Here is a 21,787-nt window from a genome sequence, read left to right on the forward strand (position 1 = left end):
GGGGGGGGGCTGGGGATGAGGGAGGGAGCAGAGTGTGAAAAGCCAAGGGACAGGGCTTGGGGGAGCTGGTACTCACTTCTGGAGAACTCATCTTGGGCTGCGACAGTCCCCTCCATGACCTTTGGTTTGATGAGGCGGGTGCAGAGCCCGTCAGCGTCAGTGGTGTAGTGCTGGCGGAACATGGTAAGGCTCTGAGCCCAGCAGGGACCCACACTCTCCCTGCCCAGCTCCCACCCACTTTCTTCAAACTCTCCACCAACTATCAAATAAAGCTCTAATGCTTTAGCTCAGCACTCAAGGCTCTCCATAGGCTGATACCATCTGGCCTCTGGCCTTCCTTCATGTTACCCACAGGATTACAGCATTAAAGCTGGGACAGACCTTAGGCCCATCTAGTCCAAGCGCCTTCATTTTTACTGAGGCCCACACAAGTTAAGTGACTTGGCCAAGGGTCGAACATTTACAAAGTGTCAGAAGCAGGATTCAAACCCAAGTCCCAGTGCTGTACTAGCTAGCAAGTTGCTATGCTGTTTTGGAGCCTCTGTTTTCTCATCTGTAAAATGGGGAAGATAATAGCCCTTACATCGCAGGGCTCAGAGGGAATAAGGAAAAGCTCTTTGTTCAAGACAGATCACAGATTCAGAGCTGGAAGGAATCCCAGAAGCCTTTTTGTCCCGTCCCTTGTTTTACAGATAAATAAAGTAATGACTTGCCTTGGCTAAGGTATATCTAAAGTGGGCTTTAAACCCAGGTCCTTGGAGCCCAGAGCCAAGGTTCTTTCCATTGTACTATGAACAATCTAATAACAGCTAGCATTTATACAGTGCTTTACAAAAATGATCTTGTCCGACGTAAAATGGAGGATTTTGATTACATTAAATTAAAAAGGTTTTGCACAGACAAAACCAATGCAGCCAAGATGAGGAAAAAAAATTTTTTTTATGGCAAATGTCTCTAATAAAGGCCTCATTTCTCAAATATATAGAGAATCAAGTCAACTTTATAAGAATACAAGTCATTCCCCAATTGATAAATGGTCAAAGGGTATGAACAGGCAGTTTTTAGACAAAGGAAGCAAAGCTATCTCTATTCATATGAAAAATGATCTTGTCCTCACAACAACCGTGGGAGATAGGTGCTATTATCATTCCCATTGTACAGGTGAGGAATAAGAGGCAGACAGCAGTTAAATGACTGGCCCAAGGTCACACAGACAAGGTCTTCCTGACTCCAAGTCCAGCACTCTGTCATTATGGTACCTAGCTTAAACAACTACAGAAACATTAACAATATTATCAACTTGTAAGCAGCAAGCAAATGGCTGTTAACTGTCCTATGAATTTGCTGGTGGAAACAGAGGGATTTATGAAAGCAATCTGGGAGCAGGTCACAGTCATCTGTAAGGATCTGGGGTCTGGAGTCAGGAAGGTCCAAGCCCCAGGTCCAACTTTTAAGCATGAGGTTAGAAGTGTCAAACTAAGAGCCAAACTCAACATGTCCTTGGGAAAACAAATAAAAATATGATACAACATAGATAATGTTAATTTGTGGTTTTCTAAATCAATATATTCTGTAGGGATCCATCCCTTTTTGAGTCTGAAACCTCTACCAGGCTATAAGAGGATGGTGATGATGCATAGAAACAGAAGGAATAGTATAACAATGATAATGATGGTGAAAATAACAATTGCTAGTATTTATTTATTTATTTAAAGCAATTGGGGTTAAATAACTTGCCCAAGGTTACACTTATACAAGGGTGTTAAGTATCTGAGGCCTGAACCAATCCCGGGTCCTCCCGACTCCAGGGCCAGCGCTCTTACTCACTGCGCCACCTAGCTGCCCCAAATTGCTAGTATTTAGAAAGCGCTTTACATACATGAACCCATTTGATCCTCACAACAACCCTTAAAAATACAGCACTGAGTCTCCAGCAAGACATGACCTGACCACTAGAATCAGACCTCAAGGGTCCCTAGCTCTCAAGGACTGAACTGGCATCCTACAGAAACAGCCCTCAGTGTATCCTGGGGAATCTGACCAGCCCAGACATAACCCTAATTGGGAAGAACTCGACAAGTCAGGGTTTAAGAGACGTTGCCCTACCCAATTCCCAGAATCTCTAAGCTACAGGAAATGAAAAACTTTTAAAAATACAGGGAGCATGCTGCAGAGATCCAAATCCATGGGGATGTCTTATCCACTGGCTGAGCTGCATCAACTACACTCCCAGGGAGCCTAGTGGAGGGACCATCTTCCTAACATTTTTAGCCAACTACAAATATCAGTCATTTTATCCACTGGCCCACTGGGACAGCAATGTATCCCAGGACCACCTCTACAGGAACCCCAACAAAGGTGATAAGAATCAATGATGATAATCATTGCTAGTGTCAGTCACTGCCTCCCTCCTATCTACTAGACAAACAGCAGTTTGGTACAGTTGAGAGTGCTGGATCTGGGTTCAAATTCTGTCTCTGAAACAGACTAGTGGCGATTCCACAGTCAAGTGAATCACTTAACTTTGTGAAGTCTCAGTTTCCTCATCTCTCAAATGGAGATGATACCTGCAGGGCTTCTCTCAAAGGGTGGAGATAATATATGGAAAGGATTTTGCAAACCCTATATATCAGTTAATATAGTTATTATTCTTATCTTAAATACCTCTGTCCCACCTCAGACCATAAAAAACATCTGGGGCGTGTGTGTGTGTGTGTGTGTGACAGAAGGAGATGGAGAAAGGGAGGGGAAAGATCAGAGCAGCAGAAAGGAAGGGACTGTGCCGGATTTGATTACTGCCTTTCTCCCAGGGCGTAGCATAGCACTTTACATACAGCAGGTGCTTAATAATCCTTGTGGAAATTGGGAGTTGGAGATGAAAGCTCCCTAACCTCCATCCAGGTGACATGGGGTGTACTTCTACTGTTGGCCACTAGAGAGCAGCCCAGGACCAGGCTGGTTCATCCTTCACTCCCTTGGTGAACACTTGAGCTCTAAACTTTTTTTGGGGGGTGGGGAAAGGTAGGATGAGGAAGCAAAGGCGGAGGGAATTTAGGAGATAAATACTGGAGAAGGTTGGTCTTGACTCTCAGAGCATCTTATCCTGTGTAATCATTTCCCTCACTATCAAAGAGGGGCTGAAGGTCCCTGAAGATCTAGGGGACCCCCTTCCTTCTTGCTAAGGAGATGGTGCCCCTGGTGGGGGGCACATCCACAGAGGGGTTGAGCTGGGCAGCTGGAGCTTTGCTACCTCAGCTCATCCCCATGAGTCCCCTCCCCCACCATGGGTAATGGAATAAGTTATTCTGTGGGGGCGAGTTGGGGAGCAGGGTTTCCTGCCTCTGCCGGAAACACTCCAGTCCCTATCAGGCAGAGACAGCCACAGGCTCTAGAGCAGGGGGTAAGGTATGGGGGGGAGGGGAAGGGAGAAGAGGCAGTGAAGATCCCAAACTGACTGGGTTATGGAAGCTCAGAGCAGTTTTAGGGCAGGGATGGAGAAAAGGGGGGAAAGAGGTTTTCTATGGATAAGGGAGGCTGAGAAGAGTGCCTCCTATTCCTGGGTCCATTCTGGACCTGTTTACATAGTTATTGCAAAGTTATTAATACTTTATTTTGGCTTACATATCCTTGCTGAACCCCACAACAATGCTGTGAAGTAGGAAGTACAATTATTCCCATTTTAGAGATGGGGAAACTGAGGTCCAGAGAGAGTAAATCAATAAATATTTATTGAGCACCTATGGTGTGCCAAACACTGTGTTAAGTGCTGGGGCTACAAGAAGCAAAAGACTTGCCCAAGGTCACACTGGCTAGTAAGTGTTGTGTCTGAGGCCACATTCCTGCCTCCAGGAGGTCACCATCTAATGGGAAGCACCTAAGTTACTCTGATTCGAAACCAAGTCCTCTGATACCAAATTTAGTGTTCACAGGGGCATTTGTAGTGTAGTAATGTGCCATGTTACACCCAAGTGCCTGGGGCAAAGTATAAATGTCATTTGACTTTCTGTTAAGGGACTGTTTTCACATGTATCTGTGTATGCATGTAAGTATCTGATGATGTCACATGTGTAACTACACTGAAGAGGAAGACGCTGGCCTGGCCTGGAAGTCAGGAGACCCAGCTGAGCCACAGAACCAGGTGACCATGGGGAGACCTTGAGGGGAGCGGTTTCCTTTCTCTCAGGCCTGTCTCTCCCCACGTAAGAGGTGGCAGCTGGACTGCCAGCTGCCAAAGAGGCACAGCCTTCTCTGTCCTCTAGCACTCAGCACACTCCCACAAAAAAGGTGTGTCCTGGGTGGAGAGGCTTGTGGCCAGGGGGAGGAGCAGGGCTGGTTCACCCACAGACCCAACCCAGCAAAATCTGGGTTGGTCAATCAGCAGCTGAGTGGGTGTATGTGCAGGTCTGGGAGAGGAGGGGCCGCTCCCAGGGAGAGGAAAGCAGGCAATCTGCCTTTGTTAAAATTTTATCTTTTATTCTAAATACAAAAACCCCAAAAGAGTTTCCATATACACAAGAGGACTGTATATGAAACTGTGCTTTAAAAAAAGGTCTGTAATATAAATTTCACCTGTTACTTTCAAAACAGTTTGTTCTCCTTCTGAATTTTCTTCTGTTCCCTTGTACATTTAAAAAGGTGTTACAATGGCTCTCCTTCTACCTGAATATGTCAAACCCGGCAACCAGATGGCCCCAAACCTGAATTTGATCATAAGCTGCATTAAGAAAAACAGTACACACAACATGGGGGTGACGGGTGACCATCCTCCTGTTTTCTGCCCCAGGCACAGCACATCTATGGGGCTGTGTCCCACACTGGTGTTAAATCTGTAGAGTGTCACTGAGAAACAGCATCCAGAGGAAAGAAAGCCAGGATGGCGAGGGGGAATGAACAGGAAGAATTCGTGACATTTTAGCCTCAGAGAAGACTCAATGACCACTGCGGCAGATAAAGGTGAAGTGACTTGCCCAGGGTCACACAGCTATTAAGTGTCTGCGGCAGGATTTGAACTCAGCTCTTTCTGACTCTAAGCTTGCTGCTCTATCCATTGCACCACTGAGGGCTGATAAAGGAGAGGCAGACTATGACACTGTTGGAGCTGGAATGAAGCTTAGAGACCACTGAATCCAATCCCTCTCATTTTACAGATTCGGAAACTGAGGCAAGCATAGGTGAAGTGACTTGCCCAGGGTCACACAACTAAGGGCCTGAGGGAGGATCTGCTTCCAAATCCCCTGCCTATTCTGATCCCCACTAGAGCAGCAGGTTTCCGACCTTTGGACCACAGTTTTTGGGAGGAGGGTTATGGAGTTATCACAAGGGGTCTGGGGTCCAAGACTCCCCGTGGGCCTCCTTAAAGCAGCAAACACACTTTCTGCGGTCTCAACGTGTCATACACAGACACACTACTTTCAAATGTGCACAGATGCTGTTGTGCTTCCTGAAATACAAATCGGAGTGTTCCTGAATTATGGATTTTCCATATTCTACAATTCTGCATTTTCCTGTGTCGATGGCTGTTAAAAGCACAGCTCTGATGCTCTGGCAGTCTGAAGCTGAGGGAGGCTGTACTCATAGTCGACAAGGGTGGGGAGCCCAGCCCTAAACCTGGAGGCTGAACCAAGGGATTCCAAAGATCTATGGCCTTAAAAAGATCCTGAGAACTGTGTATTTCTTTTTTAAAAAATTATTTATTTTATCTTTTATGATCACAACTCCTCCTGACTTTTTTTTTTTTGCTTTTTGGAGGGCAGGGCAATTGGGGTTAGTTAAGTGACTTGTCCAAGGTCACACTGGCTAGTAAGTGTTGTGTCTGAGGCCGCATTTGAACTCAGGTCCTCCTGATTCCAGGGCTGGTGCTCTATTCACTGTACCACCTAGCCGCCCCTAACTGTGTATTTTGATGTAATTTGTTCCTTCTGTATTTTACGCATTTAAAACCACAAATGTGAGAGGGGATCCTCGACAGGCTGCCCCTGAGGGTCATGACACCAAGAAAGGCAAGAATCCCTGGCCTAGATCCAAGTACAACTTCTGGCCTTCCAAAGAGAAAGCCATTGGAAAAGCTGCCCACCACTCATGTGGCTGTGCCAGATGCCACCTTGAAGCCAAGCATGGCCACGGACACAACCCTCACCCCACGCTGGGCACTCACCTCTACCAGCTGCATGAGATTCTCAAAGTAGACCTCCTCATCAATGCTGAGCTTGCTGGCAGAGTAGATGATCCGGTAGTGTTCCACCTTGCCCTCACAGCTCACGCACAGTGTGTAGTCCCCGGGGTAGTTGGTGCTCTCTCGAACCAAGAATAGGCCTGTCTCTGGGGGGTAGAGCAGCCTCTCTGCCTGCTCTCGAGTGATCTTCCCGTGGAACCAGCTGGTGGAGGGGCACACCAGGGTGTCAGGGCTGGAGGTCTAAACCTGGCTTGGGGTAATTCTGAGGCAGGGCCCCTGGGGTGGCGGTGGGGTGTCAGACCTCACTCATCTCATCCCCCCTTCTAGTATGTATGTTCGGGACCAAGCAAACAGATCCCTACTATCTAAAAGAGTGCAAAATTCTGAGTTTGATTTGAGATCACCCACAGTCTGACTCTAAAGAGTCACATCCCTCCTCCAATAGCACACTCCCCCTCCTCTCTGACTCTCCAAACCCAGCCATCCTCCAAGCCCTACTGTCTGTGTTGGGGAAGCCTGCCCCCCAACTCTACAGCTCACACTGATCCTCTCTTTCCTGACTTCCTAGACCCCCTAGATGCTAAGCATCAGGTACAGTTATGGGATTCCACACTTAATAACAAGAATCACGTATGAAGAAAATGAAAGGGGTCCTGATCTCAGCCAGCCCCCCTGCCAAAATCCAACATGTGACAAGAGAAAATTGTCTTCCCTAAGGCAGAGCTTTTGTGAGGGGCAGTGAGTTACCATGGACAGAGAGTAAGCCTTGCAGGTCGAAAGATCTGGGTTCTAGTCCTACACAGCTCTGATGCTAGGCAAATTAACTTTGTATTCCAGGCATCTCTTGAAGATTATCGATTGTAGAGAAGGTGGTAATTTGCACTGGTTGGTGGCATTTCCTCCCCTAGAAGTTCATCTGGCACAGGCCAGGCCAGGGCTGCTTCCCCCTCCCCACATACACCCCAGGCTTGTTCCTATCTCTGGACCTCTGGTCACATCATTCCTCCAATAGCATACTCCACTTCCTCTCTGCCTCTCCAAATCCTGCCCATCCTCCAAGCCCTGCCATCTGTGGCGGGGGAGCCTGCCCTCCAACCTCTATAGCTCACACTGACTCCCCCTTTCCTCACTTCCTAGATGCTAAGCACCAGGTTCAATCATGGGGTTCTACACGGCTTAATAACAAGAACCATTTATTAAGGAAGTTCTATGCTGGGCACTGATGTCAGAAAGACGAGTCCCTGCCCTCAAAGGGATTACATTTTATTGAGGGAAGACACAATTGTCCACCAAGTCAAGTAAACACAAAGTTAACACATGTAATCTGAGGATGGGGTGGAGCAGCATGAATAACTGTGGGAACTGGGAAGGCCTCTTGGAGGAAGGGGAGAGCCTGGATGGGAACAAGGGACACTAGGAAGCCCAAGGGTCTAGGTACAGCCTACACGCAGGCAACGTCTACACCTGCCACTACAATAGCATTTGTCAAAATGCACCTGGGGGCTGTGTGACCTCGGACAAACTACAACCCCTCTCTGAATCTGTATCCTCGGCTGCAGAATCAAGACAAACCTGCACTGACAAGCTCACTAGTGAGTGATGAGAAAAGGTCTCTGTAAACTGAAAAGCATTCTAGAAATGTTATTACTGCTGTTGTTGTTGACAGGGACAAGATCTGGGGTTTCATTATGGAAGGGAGCTCCCAGGTGAAGAAAGGCCCTTTACAAAGCAGGTCACCATCCACCACTTTCTCCGCCATTTACCATCTTGGAGGGTTGCCTAGGGCACGAAGGGTTTAAATGACTTGTGCAGGGCCTCACAGTCAGTATGGATCAGAAGCCAGATCTTCCAGGCTCCTGAGGCCAGCTCTCTATGCACTATATGCCTCCCTATTATTGTTATTAAAAATCATTAATTAATATTATTGATGGTAACAATAATTACTTTGTCTCCCTGGATGGACCTGGAGTTTCTGCCTACTGAACCTTCTCTGCCATCGCACTTCCTTCCACCCCTCTGCTCACCCTGTTTCATGCCCTCTCTTCAAATGCTGGAATGTTCACATTGGCCCTAGAGCGTCCTGTGAGCACCCCCCCCCACCCTCCCCACACACACACATAAATAACGACCTGCCCCCAAGGGCCTCCCAGACGGCACTCTGGCCTGCAACTCTCTAGTGCCTTTATCTTACAGTACCTGCAGCATCACAGTTATCGGCCCTCGTTCTTTCCCTCTCCTAAGGTGTGACCAGACCATGGTGGCACTAAGCTTCAGACCATCCACAGCACCCAGCAGGTGCTCAACCACCATCTCATGCCTTGACAGGGGCATGGGATACCTTCCGAGGTGTCTGGGCACCAAGGCCAGGCTGGGAATGGGCAATGGGGGGCTGACGGGGCAGAGAACGGACTTCTCCCTTCCTGGAGATACTCGGGCTGGCTACTCACGGCATGAGGCTCAGCTTGGTGCCCGCCTTCACTCCTTCTCGCTTCTGCACGTAGTTGGCTGGGATGATGCCTTCCCGGCCAACCTTGTTTTTGGCTTTGTACCAATTGGGGTCCTGGGGAGGGAAAGGAGGTGCACATGTGGGCAGGGAACTGGCTGCCAATGCTTCCCCATCCTGATGGTGACTGAGAGGCCTTCCCCTCACAAGAGAGTACAAGGCTGGGATAGGAGGCGGCTTATATGACAACTGGTGACCCCAAGAGCCGCTACAGGGAAGGACTGAGGTATAAAGCATTGGGTAGGACCCAGAAGCCCCAGCTCTCCCCTAGGGAAGAAGCCCTGTCATGCTGGGGACCAAGCACTGGGAAAAAGAAAGGACAAGGAGGAAGGAGGGAGGGAGAAAGGAGGGAAAGAAGGAGTCCACTGTTGCTGGGCAACTGTTACCTTGGTGACAGCAACTATGGTGAGCACATCCCCTTTGCTGAAGGGCAGGTCCTGCTCGGCTGTGCCATGGAAGTTGTACTTGGCAATGCATTCTGTACCGGATGGCCAGACGGCCTGTCAGACACAAGGACAACAGGAGGTCAGGTGCCCATCTCCAGAAGGGACATCGAGAGGTCCCAGTCCAGCCTAGCCCCAAGTATCACATGCTGTCACTTCTCCAGGCTAGTCATTAAACCTGGATTCTAGTCTCGGCTCTGTCCCTAATATGCTGTGTGACCTAGCTGTATTGCTTAACCTTGCTGGGTCTCAATGTCCTTCTCTGTAAATTAAGTAGGATAAGGACCAGATGACTTCTGTGGTCCCTTTTGGCCCTGAAATCCCACCCTCAACTGCTAGTTCCCAAGTCTAATCTGGCTCTAATTGGAATTTTTCCGAGTGAAATTAAGAAGCTCGAGTTAGGAGGCAGGCAGGAATGCTCCAAAGGGGAAGGAGAGCCTCAGAATCTCAGCCCAAATGGCAGATGAGGGCACTCCTTCCAGCAGGGGCTAGGTGCGCTGTTCATGCAGTCTGGGAGACCTCCAGATATCAAGGAACCTTAGGGATGACCTAGCCCAAGCGACCCATTTCACAGATGAGGACAGACTCAGGCCCCTGGAGACAGGTGGAAACTTGCTCCAGATCCCACAGTGAATAGAAGAGGAGCCTGGATACAAAGCTGGGTTCTTGACCCTAGATTCAGGGCTCCTGATGCCACTCTGCTCTGCCTCCCCCCAGACAGGCACAGATACCCACCACTGGGAGAGCGCCCACTGTCCCCTCCACTCTTTCCCTTCCCTGGTCCCCGTCTTGTCCAGACCTGGATTGCCGACATCTTCTCTGGAGTTCTGACGTCCGACTTTCACAAGAAGGATCCGTCACCTGGTACCATTAGAGCTAGAAAGAAGGAAAAGGGCAGTGTGAAGAGGTGGGCCTGAGGCATCACCCTCTTCCTCCTCCCCTCCCAAGGTCTGGCTTCCCCCAGAAACAAAGCAGGAGGCCACCTATCTGTCAGGAGGGATTCTGGGACCCATGGTCCTCCAAATTTCTCCTCTGAATTTTCTCTCTCCAATGAAGGTTCCCTGACTGATCTCAGTCTCTCCAGGAAGCAAGTCCGAAGAGGGGAGAGGGGAGCCAGCTTCAGCTCCAGTGGCCTGTGAGGTTAAAGGGCATGGGGAAGGATAGAACAAGATGCTGGAGACAGTGTAAACACTGGGGCTGCCCTTGGGCCAACTGGGATAGTAAAGCTGATGTCAACCTGTGTCCTCAGCCCAAGGATGTTTGCTTCTCCAGTAAAACATGTCCAGCCCGGGCAAATTCCATCTGACCTGGGCATTCTCAGCCCAAGGACCCCCAAAGGCCACGCTCATCAGTTCTAGCAGCCTGCGCCCGCCCAGCTCAGGGCCTTGCTGGTGGGCTGCAGCTGCCAAGAGTAGTGCCCCACCTTTCACCAAACATGCCCCAAAGGATACCCTCCACCTCTACCAAAAGGAACCTTGCCCTCCACGTTTTCTGCAGTCCTACCTCTCCCTGCCTCTTACTAGCCTGGATGAGGGTGGCCTCTGATGCTTGCTTATGTCACTTTGAGCACCAGGCCTGGAGTCAGAAAGACCTGAGTTCAAATCCAGCCATGATACTTATTACCTGTGTGACCCCGGGCAAGTCACTTAATCCTGTTTGCCCCACTTCCTCATTTGTAAAATGAACCAGAGAAAGAAAAGGCAAGCCATTCTAGTATCTTTGCCAAGAAAACCCCAAAGGAGCCATGAAGAGTCAGACACAACTAACACACAAGCCCCAGTTTGCCTCTTCTGTAAAATGGGCAGGTCACTTGAATTCTCTGGGGCTCTATAAAATGAGGGCATTGGACTAGGGGGCCTTGAAGGTACATTCTAGTTTTAAATCTATGGTCCAATGACCTTGAAGGGCCAAAGGGAGACTCATTAAGACTCAGCAAGCAACTGGCTCTGGGGACTGAAGGAAAACGAGCTTCCAATCTGGGTGAGCAAGGATGAGCTAACAGGGACCGGGCAAGAAGAAAGAGGTGGTGAGCAGAGCAGTTCCACCAGACTGTCCACCATGCCCCGAGATGACCAGACTCTTTGGGGAAATCCATCGTCTTCAAAAGAAACAGTGATTAAAACAACTGGGAAAGGCTTCAGAAAACTGACCAATACTGTGTGTGACCAGCTGTGACCAGCACTGCAACACAGTAGGGACTTAATAAATGGAGAGGGCCCAGTGGAATATACTTCTCGTCTCCTCTCGGAGAGGTGGACCACGGTTCTGAAGTGAGGCAGACTGACATCACACATGGCCACCATGACCATTTGTTTTGCTTAAAGGTGGTACTTTATTCCAAGGGAAAGTTCTAGGAAGGAAAACCCACCACTCCACCGAACAGGAGAGGGAGAAAGGGAAGGAACTGCTGAGGTTAGGATCCTGGAGCTGAGGGGGCCTCCCAGCATGAATGTGTTACCCAGCAAAGGAAAGGGGGAACAAAGAATCTGTGGTTGAGCCCTTGGGTGGCTCAGTCTCACTCAGGGCTGACCAGGGAAAGTCCCTGAAGCCTCCTCCCTGCTGGCAGGTGAAGGATCTCATGGGCTGCTCTAAGCAAATGGGGAGGAAGAAAGCCTGCAATCCTGGGGTAGGGGCTCTGGGTACTGAGGTAGACCAAGGGACTGCTCATTTGGCCAAGCTGTGCTTCCATGGGCTCAGGGACCACATAAGAACACTATTAAGGATGGGCTTGTGATTTCCCTGGCATTGGGATTCCCAGGTAAGGAAACTCCTCCCAACGATGCTCACTACCCTCTCGGACACTTAATAGTCTTAGATACCTAGAAGACTAAAGGCTTCACAGCCCTCCTCAAACAGCCAGGGGCAGAGCTCCAACCCAGGTCCTTCTGGCTCCAAGCTGACCCTCCCAGCCTCCCTCAAGAACTACCATTCTATTAAATGCTACCTCACTGGTGGAATGCTTGTCTATTCTTATAGTGGAGAAAGAGCACAGAACCAGGTGTGAGTTCTGTTGCCATTTACTGTCTGGATAAGCTTAGACAAAATTACTTCTCTGTGCCTTGGTTTCTCCAAGTTGCACTAGATGTTTTCTGGTACATCTCCTATGTCCAAGGCACATCCAGAGAGCAAGGAGACTGCTTGGTTTCGGGTCTCAAGGGCAGCTGGTCTCTTAACTGCATGACCATTCTCACACACACACACACACACACAAGTGCAGTGCGAGCATATGTGTGTGTGTGTGTGTGTGTGTGTGTGAGAGAGAGAGAGAAGAGAGAGACTTGGCCCCCCACTAATCAAACCCAAAGAGGAATCCCCCATACAATATTCCTGATAAACAGCCAGCCAAACAGCCTCTTCTTGAAGACCTCCAATGTTGGGCAGCTCACCACCACCATGATGACTACTTCTGGACTGTTCAAATTGTTAGAAATTGTTTCATGGTCCCTTTGGGGCAGTTAGATGGAATCACAGTGCACAGAAAGCTGGGTCTGGAGTCACAAAGATTCATCTTCGCGAGTTCAAATCTGGCCTCAGACACTTACTAGCTGTGTGACGTTGGGCAAGTCACTAAACCCTGTTTGCCTCAGTTTCCTTATCTGTAAAATGAACTGGAGAAGGAAATGACAAACGACTCCAGTATCTTTGCCAAGAAAACTCCAGATGGGGTCAAGACTGAAATGACTGAACAACAACATCTTTGCATTCACAAAAACAAGTCTAATCCTTCTTCCAAAGGATAGGCCTTAAAACACTCAAACCCTTATCCTGTCCACACTGGGTTCTATTCTTCTGTCAGAATATCCCTAGTTCCTTCAATTGCTCCCTATTAACCAAACTGGTCTCCATTCTTCTGACTCTCTCCATCCTATTAAGGTCCTTTTCTAGCGAAAGGATTTGAACTCAGTACCTCAGGAGACAGCCTTCTGTTCCAGGATGACTGTTAGGAGTGTTGACTCTTTGCCAGCTCCCCCCCCCTCCACCTAATTCTTCCTCCAGTAACAGATCTTCTACTATTTGATTATTTTCACCCCCCCCCCCCAAGTCTTCTCTTCTCTAAGGGAAGCACCCTTCATTCCTTCAGCTGATCCTCTCATGGCCAGGTATCCAGCCCCCATCCCACCCTCTCCTCTGGGGGTCCCTAAAATGTGGCGCCCTCAACTGATAACATGGTCTGGCCAGGGTCTGGCTGGGGTTTGGCAAAGGAAATGAACCTCCCTTAGTCTGCAGGCATTAGGCCTCCACACAGGCAGTGGGGATTTTAATGGGCCTCTTTTTGCTGGATTGTCCCGTCACAGCATTGAGTCATATCCAGCCTGCTTGCGGCCCACTAAAAACCCCAGATCTTTTTCCACATGACCTGTTATCTAATCTCGCCTTTCCCCCACCCTTCACATGTGCAGCTGACATATATCTGCTCTCTCAACTACACGGTGGGCGGCAGGCTCTTCAAGGGCAGAGATGATATCTCACCATCTCTCTTGTGTGTGCCCAGCAGCACCCTGCACGCTGAAGGCGCCAATACATTTTCACCAAATCACTGAGTGGCATTTATACTTGAACCCCTCTGATGAGGGCAGCTAGGGGGTGCAGTGGCTAGGGCGCCAGGCCTGGAGTCAAGAAGGTCCGAGTTCAGATCTGCCCCAGATGCTCACTAGCGGTGTGACCCTATCTTTTAAAGGAGCTGGAGAAGGAAATGGCAAAATGGCTTTGCCAAGAAAACTCCAAAAAGGGATCATGACAAGCTGAGTGAAAGGACTCAATAACAATCATTTGACAGGTGGGCAAATTGAGGCCCAAAGAGTTTAAGTGGTTCGTTTAAGGTCACGGAGTCAGTCAGTGCTGCTGGGATGAATGGGCCTCACATCAGTCCTCTGCTGACTCCATACCATCAGGAGGTAGGATGTTGTGGAAAAAAGCAGGAGTCCCCCCTTTCCAATCGAAGCTGTCACATTCTAGCACTATGACACACCCCCTCCTTCCCCCAAGACAGGTCACTTTACTACATAACTTTTCCATCTGCAAAGTGGGGATGGATCCCTGTCAGTCAGTCACTACCACCCAGGTTTGCAGTGAGTACTCAGTGTATAGAAGGGGATGGGGCCCAGAATCCCCTCCACTCACAGGCAAAGGAAAAGGACTACCTGCCTGCCCCCAGAGGTACCAGAACTGCTCCAATCAGCCCCAACCTGCTGAGCTGTCTGCTGGCTACTACTCCCTCTCTTGACTGTCTCTCACCAGCAGCTGCAGCTTCCTCTCTCTCGCCCTGACTAGGACCCCTAGGAATCTAGCCCCCAGGAAGGATTCTGGCTCTGCAAAGCTGAGTCTCCTCAACCACCAGCAAGCCAACAGTCCCGAAGTGCCAAAGGAAGGAAAATGCTGGAAAGAAGCAAAGAATTCCAGGACACCTCCCACCCTCGGGGGCTCTCAGGATGGTTGGGAAGACCTGGAAAAGTGTGAAACGAACACTGGATTTGCTGCTGGGGACAGAGTTCCAGGGCCCTGGCACTGCCCTTCATCAACTAAGGGACTTGGAAGGTGTGCCTTTTGGCCTCTCTGCGATACCATTTCATCTGTAAAACGGAGAGGACATTTGCACTCCCTACCCTATGGGGTTATTGGGATGCTCCACTCACAAGCTCCCCCCTGGTTCAGCCCCTCCTCACCTCTGCTCTCCTGGACTATGGCAACAGCCTCCAGCTGGCCTTCCTATCACAACTACCTAAATGGCAACCCCCCCCCCCCCATCAATCTACCCTCCACTGCTCAGCCCCCAAAGTGATATTCCTAAATCGGGAGATCTGGTCACGTCACGCCCTGCCCTCCTGGTCCCCCATCACTCCAGGATCAAATATAAAATCTTCTCTGTGTAAAAGTAAAGTGCTTCAAAGCATGGCCCCTTCCACACCCTCTACAATCAGCCATACTGACCATTCCTACATCTCCCCCAATGGCTGTCACCTATACCTAGAATTCTCTCCCTCCTCACCTCTGCCTCTCCAGGCTTCCTTTGAGGCCCAGCTCAAACCTTCCCTAGTCCAGTCCTGCAGCTCTGTGCCGCCGCGCCCCCCCCCCCCCCCAAAAACCCATCAACCAGCATTTATTAAGCCAGGCACCAGTGCTAACTGCAAAGAGCACAAAAAGAGGCAAAAGACAGTTCCTGCCCTCAAGGAGCTTACAATCTAATGAAGGAGACAACATGCAAAAAAAAATTACAAAGCAAGCTAGATACAGGGTAAATAGGAAATAATTAACAGAGGGTGGGCACAAGAATTCAGAGAGGGTGGGGAAGGTTTCTGTAGAAGCTGGGATTTTAGTTGGCAGCTAGGTGTCCCACCTTCCTGAATTCAAATTTGGCCTCAGACAGTATTAGCTGTGTGACCCTGGGCAAGTCACTTCACCCTGTTTGCCTCAGTTTCCTCATTTGTAAAATGAGCCGGAGAAGGAAATGGCTAACCCACTCCAATATCTCTGCCAAGAAAACCCCAAGTGGGGTCACAAAGAGTTGGAGAGGATTGAATAACAACTACACCTTCTCCTCGAGCTTCCCTTCCTTCGACAGTACAGACAGCCTATATGTTGTTAGTTCTTGTCATGCTGTTCCCCTCCCCCCCCATTAGAATATGAGGTCCTTGAGGGGAGGCACTGTTCCCGCCTCTCTTTAGAGCGTCGTGATTTAGTACAGTGCCTGGCACACAGAGTGAGCCCTACAGAGATGCTTGTTGTCTGATTGAAAACTGTCAAGGGTTATAGGAAAGGAAGTGATGACCACACCACCACTATCTCTCACGACACTCTCAGTCTCGTGGCCTGGCCTCCGGGGATGGGGCGCCACTCATGAAGGGGAAGTGTCCCCAGGCTGCCCCCCCCCCCTCCTCTTTGAGCAGACCAGCAGTCTGGGACCCAGAGCTGGACAGGGAGGGGTGACAGTGAGCTCCACTAGAAAGACCAGGACTGGAAGAGAAGCCATATGGGCAGAGCTCCCAGCAATACCTTCTCCTCCTCCTCCAGAGCCTCCATTCTGAATGTACCCTTCTGTGCTAGAACTGCTATATTTAACTCCTGGAAGCAGCTGTCACACCCCCTTGGGACCAATGGGAGGGGATGTGGGATGGGGTGGGCCCCCAAACTACAATTCCCAGCAGGCCCTGGGGGCTGCTCCCTGAGGAGAGGGTGGGGGTTGGGGCTGGGGCTTGGGGCAGCCCCTGACTCAGAGAAGGGGCCTTTCTGTGTGTCGAGGTCCAGGGGAACAAGCCGGGTATTGTGCCGTCTGCTCTGAGGTCAGTGGCTATGGCATCAAGCAGCCCTTTCTTAGAAGGTCTGGGCTCCTAGGGGAAGAAGATGGGATGGCTGAAAGCAAAAAGTGGGTACAGGGGATTGGAGGGATGTGGTCCCAGCTACACAGGGTGCCCAAGGAAGAAGGGCCTGCCAGAGACCCCAGAAAACCAGGCAGATGCTGAAGAGAAGGGGGGACATGAGGTCTCTAGCCCAGCTCTCTACCCCCTACTCCCCCAGCCCCCAAGCTCAGCCCTGTCTGGTGGGGCGTGGGAGCTACTGGGCGGCTGTTTACACGAGTCTAAAAATACCAGCTGAAAAGGGAAGCGAACAGAAGGGGGGTGGGGTGGGCACTTTGTAAATTCAGAAAGAGGCACCTCAAAGCAGGAACTGGTAGGAATTAGATCCTAATGGGGTCCCAGAAATAGTTATGGAACACCTCAGCAGGGAGCTAGGGGAGGCAGACGGAGTGGAGGATAGCCCACCTTCACCTGGGAGTCCTCAAATGGGCCAATGCCTGTATGTGGGTTTAGCCCCGTCCTCCAGAGGCCCACCCCTCCTTGGCACATCATCAAGGCTGTCTCTTACAGCCAGTCTGGAAATAGGAGGGGAGGTTGACACTGTACTCTTTCACCGTGATTCCTGCCCACCTTCCACCACTGTGCTGGGCACTAAAGAAGCTCTAGCCGATTTTCTACCCGTCAACGTGGCTCCCAGGGGTGAATTTTCTCCCCAATGAAAGCATCAGTTTCCTGAGGACAGGGATGCGTCTTCTGGTCCTTAACTCATAGCCAAGTACTCACTGAACACTTACGGGGCTAGCTGGACTAGAAGAAAGAACACACCATCTTGGCCTGGAGAGCTCACGGACAGCTCCAAGTGCAGGAGATACAGCACTGAACCTGAACTTCAAATCTATGTGACCCTGGCCGAGTCACTCACCCCCGGCTGACTCAGTTTCCTCATCGGTAAAATGAGGATAATAACAGCACCTGCTTCCCAGGGTTACTGTGAGGGTCACAGGAGATAATATCTGTAAAGTCCTTTGCAAACCTTATGCTGCCGTAGAAAAACAAGCTTTTATTCTTATTCTGGTTTTTAAGTGTCAGAGCCTAGAGAGAAAAGAGACAATCCAACCTGAGAGATAAGACTGGCAGGTCTAAGTCGCTGCCCCCTCTGAGCCTCAGTTTCCTCTTCTGAAAAATGAGATTAAACTGGAGGACATTTATTGTCCCTTCCAGACCTAATATTCTACATTCTAATCTATTTTCTAAGTCGAAAAGCCCATGTTCTTTAGGTCTCTCCAGTCTTAAAGTTCTACGTTCTCAGGGAGGAGTTCTTAATCTGGAGTGTGTGGACTTGTTTTTTAAATAACGTTTTATAGTAATATATAAACTATCTAACAATACAGTACAATACCTTTGTAATCCAATGCATTCTGTTCTATACATTTAAAACCATGATTCTGAGAAGAAGCCCATGGACATCGTCCATGACCCCAAAGTGGAAAGAGCTCCTGTCCTGAGGCCCCTCTGAGTCACACTGCTGTGATCTGTTACCCACAGCATCCAAGGACCAAATGCTAGGAGGGCTTCTAAGAGGCATTGTCCCCTCCAACCCCCAAAAAGATGTGTAGGGTTGGGGAGACCAGAAAATGCTCCTTGGAGGAGAAGGCTAGCCCGTGAAAAACATTCGGAAAAGGTGGGAGGGAGGGCATCCTTAGAAGCAGGAAAACCAGGAACAAAGGAGCCAATGGGGGAGCCAGGGGGCTAGTTTGAACTCCTAGGTGACCAGAGATGGCTTGAACCACTGGGTTAGCCCAGACTGTACAAAGAGCCATGGATGAAACAAAAATCTTGATCCTGCAGACCGGGGGGTGGGGAAACTGCAGCCTCAAGGCCACATGTGGCCCTCTAGGTCCTCAAGTTCAGCCCTTTGATTGAATCCTTGCCCCACTTGAGGACCTAGAGAGTCACAAGTAGCCCTGAGGCTGCAGGTCAAAAGATAGTGAAAGACAGTGGGGAGGGAAGGCTTTAAGCAGCTGGGACAATAAGGCAGGTGGGCTCCCTTCCAGCACACCTGGCCCAGGCCTGGGCTGGGCTAGACAGACCAGGTGAGCTGAACAGCATCTTGGAAACAGTAGCACGAAGGCCCCAGGGCAGGGCGTGCCAACCACTCTGTTCGGTTCAGCTAGTTCAACTGCAATCAAATAATCACAATAATAAGAGATGACTGGCTAGGCATTTATTTATACAAGCCACTTTTTCCGAGGTAGTTAAACGAACCTCCCAGAGCTGGGTGCCTTTCTCACTCTCATCCCAAAGGAAAAGGTAGTTGTTCTGCCCTCTGGTCTCAGGCCCCAGGGCCCCCTGGAAACCAGGCAAATAAAATCCCGGGCTCAGAGATGTGGGACTGGAAGAGGGCTGAGAGGCCACCCTGTCCAGCTTTTCCTTTTACAGCCCTTTGAGATGATCTCCAAATGATCCAGTAAACATTGTTTATTAGATAAATTGGAGGCATCTCTAGGCTGTTTGGCCTCTCAGTCCCCTGCTTGGGGACGTGACTCAGACGAAGAAAATGCACCCCAAAGAGTGACCTGCCCAAACAAGGCCCTCCAGGCAGGAAGGGGAAATACAAACTCTCCAACTGAGATCTTGGAGCTGGGTATGCCGAAAAGGGACACCAGTTAGAAGCTCTATGCCCGTGTCAATGATCTTAAGGCAGGGTTGGGATCTTGGGGGCAAAGGGAGGGGAATGGTCACTATCTGGTCCCCTACAGTGGTGCTGCCAATGTGACATCTGCAGGGGCCTTTTATTCTGCTCTCAGAGTTCTTCACAAGCACTCCCTTAAAAGGCTCAGCAAATATTCAGCGCCTCATTCACTGGGGATACAAAGGGAGAGGTCCAGAGGAGGTTACAAGGTGACTGCATCACAAATGATAACAACACTGGCCTCTTGTAAATACAGGGTTAAGTGCTCCAAATTCTTTATGGGCAGGATCTCACCACACTGGGAGGCAAATGCTCCAAATAAAATCATTCCCATTTCATAGAAGAGGAGCCTGAGGTTCAGAGCTGTGCCAGGATCACACAACAGGTATCACCTAACTGAATCTTCACAGTAGCCCCTGGGAAGTGGGGTGGGGCTAATTTTATGATCCGCCCCTTTGCTAGAAGTGTAAACCAAGGAGGCCAGCCTGGGAGAGAAGCCACTTGGTCAAATTCATAAATTAGTTACTGAATAAGGGACTAAACCCCAGGGGGCTCCTTACCCTCAGGGCAGGCTCTATCCCCTAATTATACAGATGGGAGGATTGGGGCTAGCCTTTCCCCTCCATTTTACAGCTAGGCAAACTGAGGCCATATAACTTCTGGAGGCTAAGAAATCCCAGGCTAGCTCCTCAAGCCAGTTCCTCTAGGCTTTTCCTTAAAACCTGGCAAATAGGGGAAAAAAAAAACCCTTCAAAGAGATACAAGGGCATTTCTTTGTATTCATTAAAAACAGAACCTTACTGAGGACCCAGAACTTGGGACTGGAGGCCCTTCCCAGATCTCTCCCTGCCTCCTCCCCTGCAGCATGCACAGGCACAGCTGGGCCCTACCGGCCCAGAAAAGTATTTAACTACTGCTTCAGCGCCTAATTACCGAGCCGGCCGGCCCGTGGGGAGGAGTGCCCCGCCCCACTGGGCCTGGGAGGGTTGGAGCCCGAGCTGAGCTCAGCTCAGGGCAGCCCGGCCCAGGCTGGCCCACAGCGATGGAAGGCCTGACCTGGGCCAGGGAGCAAAGGGTGTGACCCAGACCACCCAGGGGAGGAGAAGGTAGGGGGACTAGAGCCAGTAGGAGGCGAGAGTATTGAGCTCCCCTTTACCTGAAGCAGTGATCCCAGGCTCCAAGTCTCCTACAGGCCAGGTATGGGCCTAAATGGGTTTGCATCTCCATTTGCCTACATTTTCATAAACCTTCCCAAGCCTGAATGCTAACACAGCAAACTAAGCCTAGACTCTGGGAATGACTGGACTGGCATGGAATCCCTTAGAGGTCTACTAATCTAACCAGCTCTCCTGTCCTCTCCCTTCCCCCAACCCCACAGGGCACAATGGGCCTCCACTCTACAGGCACCCAGGTTTGGGATCAGAGGAGAGGGCATTGGCCCCGGAGTCAGAAAACCTGAGCTGTGTGTTGTCTCCTGCTCTGTGTAAGGGACCTACCAGGTTATTCTGCTCCAATCCTGCAGGACTCTGAACTGGCTACCACCCCCCTCCCCCCCATGCCAGGAATGCACTTTCTCTCATATAATCCCTATATTCCTTCAAAGTTCAGCTCTAACCCCACACACACCTAATGAAGTCTTTTCCTGATTAGCCCCGCTGCAGTACCCACTCTCCCTTTTCCATATCTTATAAATACTGCCACATACAGGTGTTGTCTCCCCTAACAAATCCTCCATGAGGGCAGGACTTTTGTCTGTCTCCAGCACCTACTACATAATTGTTTGCTGACCCACTAAGGAAACCACTTGGCCAAGGTGTGAGATCTCTGAATTACGTCCTCCGGTCCCATCATTCAGGCTGCAAAGGCAACTGAGGTCAGAGCCCAGATGAACCTGGATGTGCCTGTCAAACCTAGAGGTTTGACAAACCTGAGGCCTGACAGGTCAGAGAACTAAGAGTAGAATTATTCTTGCAACCGTTAAGTCCCGGCTCCAGCATGCCCTAACTAAGGGGCTCGCTCTGCCTCCCCACCTCCCCTACTTTCCCTGGCTTCCTTTGAGACCCAGTTCAAAGCTCTTCCGTAGGCCTCTCCTGGTTTCCTCTTTCACTTTCACACTATCTTCCATCTGTGCTCTGTACACCCTGGACATGCCTAGATAAGGACCAGTTGTCTCCCCTCTTGGGAATGTATGATTCTTAAGGAAGGGACTGTTGTCTCTCCCCTTCTTGAATTTCAGCTCAGCACAGCGCTTGGCACATGTGACTGTTTAATAAAGGTTTGCTATTGCATACACTGTTGATTTTCTTTCCCTACATCCCCCTATGCTCAGGGAAGGCAAGTTATACACCTGAGCCAAGACTTCCAAAGCTAAAAATATCGTGCAACACATTTTAAGCTTATCTGCTTCTAGTTAGCCCCAGCTACTGGGCAGAACCCAGCAGAGATGCCTAGAAGAATAAAAATTCCTCAGGGGTGGGATTTTTGTTTAGTCTGTGATACTGTGCTGTGCACACAAGAGGTACTTAAATCCTACTGGTTTGGAACTAACCTAGTGAGGAAAGTGCAGGATTTGGCCATCTGGGCCTGGATATCTGTTCCATAGACATCTGAAACTCAACACATCCTAGACTCAACTCCTCATGTTTCCTTCCCCAATCTTCCCCTCTTCCTAACTTGCCTAATTAC

The 21,787-nt window shown here is 49.9% G+C and overlaps 1 protein-coding gene across 1 annotated transcript in view; it reads right to left on the bottom strand.

The window, feature by feature from the left end:
* Window positions 1-21,787, bottom strand: part of CSK (C-terminal Src kinase) — a 34,537-nt gene that overhangs the window by 3,660 nt on the left and 9,090 nt on the right. The window contains exons 2-6 of the mRNA XM_069071162.1: window positions 9,918-9,994; window positions 9,062-9,175; window positions 8,620-8,732; window positions 6,155-6,374; window positions 77-170 (exon numbers count right to left, since the gene is read on the bottom strand). Of these exons, the coding sequence (XP_068927263.1) occupies window positions 77-170; window positions 6,155-6,374; window positions 8,620-8,732; window positions 9,062-9,175; window positions 9,918-9,932 (556 nt within the window). The 5' untranslated portion in view covers window positions 9,933-9,994. The remainder of the gene's footprint in view (window positions 1-76; window positions 171-6,154; window positions 6,375-8,619; window positions 8,733-9,061; window positions 9,176-9,917; window positions 9,995-21,787) is intronic.

The sequence above is a fragment of the Petaurus breviceps genome, unplaced genomic scaffold, assembly GCF_028583685.1.
Source record: "Petaurus breviceps papuanus isolate PSGF00001 unplaced genomic scaffold, PetGlider_PUasm1.0 90825, whole genome shotgun sequence".
NCBI classification, from domain to species: Eukaryota; Metazoa; Chordata; class Mammalia; order Diprotodontia; family Petauridae; genus Petaurus; species Petaurus breviceps.